The 6340-nt window shown below is 34.2% G+C and overlaps 1 protein-coding gene across 1 annotated transcript; it reads right to left on the bottom strand.

Moving 5' to 3' along the window:
* On the bottom strand, window positions 341–1614 carry LOC107624252 (dof zinc finger protein DOF5.4-like). Its single transcript, XM_016326736.2, has one exon. It carries the CDS (start codon window positions 1379–1381, stop codon window positions 392–394), a length of 990 nt encoding a protein of 329 aa, XP_016182222.1. The 5' UTR covers window positions 1382–1614; the 3' UTR covers window positions 341–391.

Raw genomic sequence — 6340 nt, 5'->3', positions numbered from 1 at the left:
CACAAATAATTATCTTCATTCATTATATCAACAAATGTCATGACGTGGCATATACTAACTAACAGCATGAATAATCTAGTAGTAGTATCTCATTTTCAAAACTCACCAAAAGAAGAAGACTCCAATAATATACTATACCCCATTCCAACAATATCAAGGTAACCGAACACACAATTTACCAATGTATATCAATCAAAACATAAAACAAGCAAAATAATAAAGTTAGTTACTCAAGCTCCTTAGTAATTAAGGTCAAGCCCAAACCAAATTGAGTAATTGACCTCCTATTAAAAGTAAAAAAAGAAACCAAAAAATTACATCACCTAGTTATACCATCCTAACTTCCCACAAAAAAAAGGTAAAAGAGGAATTCCTTATTCCTTCAGGGATTTCAAGGAAGATGAAAGAGATTTGGATTGTTATCTTGATCAGACCAGTGAGTGTGGGTCCAGTAACTCTGATCAACGGCGCTAGTAAGATCAAACAAATCATGATCATGATCCGAACCATCACCACCAGCTGCATGCCAATCCAACGGTCCACATCCTCCGTTGCCAACTTTCCCATTCTGCAGCGACGACAACTCAACAGGACCCGTCTGATCCAGCATCAACGGCTCCGATGCAAACTCCTGATTATTATTATTATTATTACGCTGATCGTCGCTTCCATTTCCGATAACTTTCTGCTGCAGCCACTCGCCATCATCATTACCGAAACGAAACAACGTCGCATCGAGAACGTTAACATTGTTTTCAAAACCAAACGACATCGTTTCGTTTGCTGAACTCATAAGGCTCGTGAATGTTCCTATGTCAGAGAAGCCACCGTAATAACCACCGCCACCAGTGAAGTTAGAGCTATTCACGTTCTCGTCGGGGACCGGATTCTTGCTCAACGCAGCGTTTGACGTCGCTGCAGACACCGCCTCCGTGGCGGCGGAGCTAGTGGCGATGGCGGTGAGGCTGGAGCTTTCGCTGCCAGAGTTCGAGTTCGAGTTCGAGTTCAAATTTCCCTCCGGCAATTGCGGTTGCGGTGTTGTTGTTTCCGGAGCGGCTTCCAAAGAGGAGGAGCAGTTGTTGTTGTTGCTTTTCTTGGACTTCGCGTTGGAGCGCTTGGATTTGGATTTCCGACAACCTCCGCCGACGGGGACGTTACGGAGGACGCCGCCGTTGGTCCAGTAGCGGCGACAGTTCTTGCAGAAGTGGCGCGGCTGAGAGAGGTTGTAGTTGTTGTAATAGCAGAACTTAGTGTTGAGCGAATCACACCGAGGGCACTTCAACGGTTCCTGGTGCTGGTTGTGAGGCCTGAGCCTCCTGTCTCCGACTCCTCCGCCGAAAAACCTGCCACCAGCGGGGGCGGTGGAAGGTGAGTCTTGCATTTTGAAAAAGAGAAGGTTATATTTCGGGAGTGTGGTGATGAATTTGTATTGTATTTTATTGTATTTTGGAATGTGAAGGAAGGAGTAAAAGTCTAGAAGAGAAGGAATTGTGTCTCACTGACAAATATCCCTGCGCTCCACCTAAGATGTCTCAATCAATCTATCTTCATTTCTTTAATTTTTTTTATGGTGATCATATATTATATTTTCAACCTGGAATGACAGTAATAACCCTACCGGCACCGCCATACTAACGTACGACAATGTATATGAGGAGATGTATAGCCAAGTAAGTAGCAACAACTTAGGGCACGTTTGGATATTGGCTAAAAGAATGTGATAAAAGATGTTTGGTTGATAGGATAATTATTCTGTAGTAGTTCAACGTCGGTGAAGAGTTCCATGTGTGCATCAGTGCGTGGCTACGGCATTTGTCGTACTTGTGGTACTTGTAGAGTTGAAAATGACAAAACTTAGCTATTGAGTTCATACTCAAAATAGTTTTTAAAATTCGATTTTTAATTTAATTTATTTTTTTTACTTTTAAATCAATTTAATTTATATTTTAAATTTTTAAGGTATTATTATTGATATTTAACTCAATCTTTCACTAATTCTGAAGCACTCCTATTACACTCTAATCTTTTATTCTAAGTCTCTCACAAACGATTAGAAACTCACTACTCATTCTCAGACACCGCTACACCATCAGAACAAACTCACCTCAGCAGCTTGGCCCACCTCCATTCACCGTCAATGCACGTCGCCGTCATCGCCAAGCCTCATGCCGGATCTTCTGTATTGTCGCTCTCTTTCGTCTGTGCTTAACTGCTCGTGTCTCGCCGTGCCTCTGCCGGTGAGTGCTCAAGGTCTCGAGCCGTATGTTTCAAGTTCCTGTAACGTGCCGTCGTCATCCACCATCACTGCATCCAATGCCTTGTTTGCTCGCGAAAATCACCTTAATCTTCCATTTATACTCGCCTTAGCTGCTCGTTTGCCGTGCTTCCTTCCGTCAGTGAATGCTCGAATTTTGCGTGGTTGTTATTACTCGTCGTTCATGGGTGTTGCTGCCTGCATTGCACAATTTATCTGCTTGTACTACTCGATTTTGTCGCTATAACAACAGTTAATAAGTAAATTTTTTTCAATTATTCTGATATTCTATATTAATTTTTAATAGTTGATTCATTGATATTATTTTTGTTAATTTTATTATTGATTAGTTTATGAATCTGACTAAAATATAACAAAAGAAAAGAATATTCAAGTGAAAATTTTTAGAGGTTCATATTGAAGATTAACAAAGAGCAATGGAATTTCATTATTGAAACTTGATTTAACATATTCAACAAGTTTAAGTAGATGAATCAAGTAAATTATGTCTTGTATAACTATTACTCTAATATGCTAAAAAATTTGGGATTTTTGTGAATAAGTTGAAGGAGGTGAGAGATATGGTGCTGAAGTTGAGACATAATTCTACCGTAGTTCATCATTACTAGGGGTCTCAATCTTGTAAAAAGTGCCATTATATTCCTATATAATTGAATTCACAAATTGAAAGAATAATGAATTAATAGAAGGAGAAGAGAAGAGAAGAGAAGAGAAGAGAAGAGAAGAGAGTAGCTTAATTAAAGATGACGCTTTGAAGAAGGGTCGAGGTGTGTCATGTCATTTCTTTGATGACGGAAATAGATGAAAAGGGTGAATTTAAGTCATGCATTAAAATTTTAAGATATAAATTAGGTCATTAAAAATTAGGACTCCAAATTAAGTCGAAATCAAATTTCAAGAGTCATTTTGAGTATTAACTCCTTAGTTATTGGTATAAAAAATTATGAAATTAATTTTGACACTAAAAAATATTATACCGTTCTCTAATTATATTTATTTTTCTGTCTTTAATGACAATGAAAATATTAAATAATATAAATAATGGATATATCGGATATTCAATTCATTAGGTGTGCTGATGGTTATCCTAATATTAAGATTTAGGGAGATAATTTAAGGGTGTAGTGTGTTTTTACTTGATTAGGTCAATTTTAAAGTTCATTGTTCACAAAAGTTATTGTCTACCTAACAAAATCCAAAATAAAAACATGAAAAATTATTTCAGCATGACATAACGACGTAGATGAGCTTATTTTATATCAAAGTGTTTTTATCGCATTTAATTTGTATATTTTTTAAAGATATTTTTATATTTAAATTTGTTTAAAAAATATTTGTATCAACAACTAAATTTTGAGGAGATATTTTTAGTAATTTATTGTTTTAATTGTTAAGCTAACATTTTTAAATGTGTATATTTAATAAGAAATTATAAATGACCAATGTTTTTTCTTATTTTTGTCAAATATTTTAATTAACATTAATCAATTTTTCATTTATTTACTTAAGTATTATTTCCATAATATTTCTCCCTTAGAATTCTTGATGTGTAAATTTTGTAATTTTCATGCACAAATTTTGAATTTTGGTTGTATGCCTTTAGGGTTTTGGATATGCCAATTATATATTGTACATTTGTAATCCTATAAATTTAAAGTTTAATTATTTTGCAGATCTTTATAGTTTTACCGAATTTTTAATTAAATTTTTATTTTTTTTAAATTGAATCTTTATATTATAAATATTTTTTTAATTTAATTCCTGTTAACATTAAACGTCAAAAAAACGTTGATGAATTATGAAATTATTTATATACCTTTATTTTCCACCTATAATAGGTTCATATTTTTTTGAGATTTCTTTTTTTTTTCTCTTTTATTTTCTCTGAGATTTCTACACATACATAGAAATAGGAATAGGAATATGAATCAAAGTCAATGAACCTCTTTCATTCTTTTTTCGAAACGTTGCATTTTGAGGAGCTCTAACTCGAAAGAAAGAAGACACATGTGTTTCTGTGGAGAAGCAGTAACTGTGCTCCCTTCATCGGCTGTGTCTAACTATGGTAGGAGGTATATTTTTTGTGGGAGGATATCAAAATGCAACTTCTTTGAATGGATTGATGATGATGACGGTTCAAAGAATGAGTGGCCAAAAGAAAAGGATATGAGGGTTCACTATTTTTGTGGTAGCACTCTAATTCTTCAAACTTTTGGAACAGCAATAAATCCTAATAAAAGATTTATTTCTTACCCTAATAGAATATGCAAATTTTTTGAGTAGGTTAATGAAGGTGATGCAACAAGAAGAGAAAGAGTATCTGTTGCGGTTGGAGTTGTGGGAACATAAGATTTTGGTAAGTTAGAGGATGAAATGAGAAAATTAGATGCACAATAAAGAAAAATAGAGAGAACTAAGCGTGGAAATAGAAAAATTGATTGTGGAAGCTGGACAAATGAATGCTTGTGTGGGTAGATTGTGTGATGAGTTTAATATTGTCCAAGAATAATTTGAGAGATTGGAAGACAATATAAAAATTAAATGCAAAATGCTATATATGATGTATATATTTTTGATAGTCCTAGTAATTGTAATGTAGTTTGTAAAGATTTAAAGTTACTTGTGTTGTTTAAGGTATTATTCTAATGTAAAAAATTATACAACTTCAATCCAATTACTATTAATTATGTTTAGTTTGATTAAATTTTACATTAATGTCTTTTGTTTGAATATAACAATAAAACACCGTTGATGAAAATTTTAGAATTCAATCTTTAAATTTAAATCATATGTCCACAAGTTATATAAAATAAGTGCCATATAATATGCCACATACCTAGATAGTCATTAAATAATGGTCCTTTAAACCATATGTCCACAATATAAACAAAAAACATAAAAGAACATAAACATAAATACAACATTACACAAATCTCACATAATACACAAGTATGAAAGACATAATGACAAGTTAAGAGTGCTAACCTTTTGTTGATCAGACATGAATACCCACTTCTGACATGACCAATATCATCCAACAACAAGTTAATAAACTAACTCTAACTGTCTCTGGTCTCATTCTCTACAGCAACAATAGCAATTGAAAAATAGTTATCGTTTGGATCTCTTCCAACAGTCATAAAAATTTTTTTAGCATGATCATCCTTCAAGTAGCAATCATCTATTCCTATAATAGGCCTGCAACTAGCCAAAAATCCTTGCTTCACAGCATCAAGGTACATGTATTTTCTCAAAAGATTTGGCTGGTGAGTAATTGAAGGTCTGTCAACCAAAATATGAGCACTAGACCTAAAATTTGTTCTCATAATCTCTGTAAAGTAATCTCTCAACTTGGCATATTGCAGAATAGCCTTGTCGTGTACTTCTTTTCTCATGTTTATCCTCACCCAATAAGCCTTTGTAACTGAAATATTAGCTATGTGTTTGTCCGCCTGAATGTCTGAATCATTATTGCAATCTTTATCTCCTCTCCTCTACTAATATTGGTAACAATCTTATGTGACACCCAACTACTTGATGCAAGCCTACTACTGTAATTTCATCTACAAGTGCACTTTTCATTCAGAGTCTTTAGCCGAAAGCAATCAGAACCACCAACCTTGGATGTAAATGCTATCTATTTACACTTTCCTTTCTTCCTTCTATAATCCACTCTACATCTCACCTTATCATTCTTGACATTTCTAATATCCCTTCCATTCAACAAAACATGCTCTCTATTTGCATTCTTAAATTGAGTGAGTGACTTGAACTCCAACCTCACCCTAAAGTCATATTCTCTGCTCATCTCAGCCTCATTATATCTAAGGTACCTTCTCTTTTTACTCATATCATCCGACTCTCTCCCACAGCTATTAATATTTTCAATTTTTTAACCCTAAAAAATTTTTCCAACTTCAACATCGTCATCAATAGCAGCATCATGAACAATAGGATCATCACCAGCAGCTTGACCATTATCATCTTGATTTAATGAACCATTGAACCCCTCAAAAGTATTTGAAGCTCAACCATAATTTTTATTTTCAACCTCAAAACCAAAAT

The sequence above is a fragment of the Arachis ipaensis genome, chromosome B10, assembly GCF_000816755.2.
Source record: "Arachis ipaensis cultivar K30076 chromosome B10, Araip1.1, whole genome shotgun sequence".
NCBI classification, from domain to species: Eukaryota; Viridiplantae; Streptophyta; class Magnoliopsida; order Fabales; family Fabaceae; genus Arachis; species Arachis ipaensis.
The sequence above is the reverse complement of the archived record's forward strand: the minus strand, read 5'-3'. Positions and strand labels throughout refer to the sequence as shown.

Coding starts and splice junctions, on each gene's coding strand:
- LOC107624252 (XM_016326736.2), bottom strand. CDS start 1,381: ATGCAAGACTCACCTTCCACCGCCCCCGCTGGTGGCAGGTTTTTCGGC.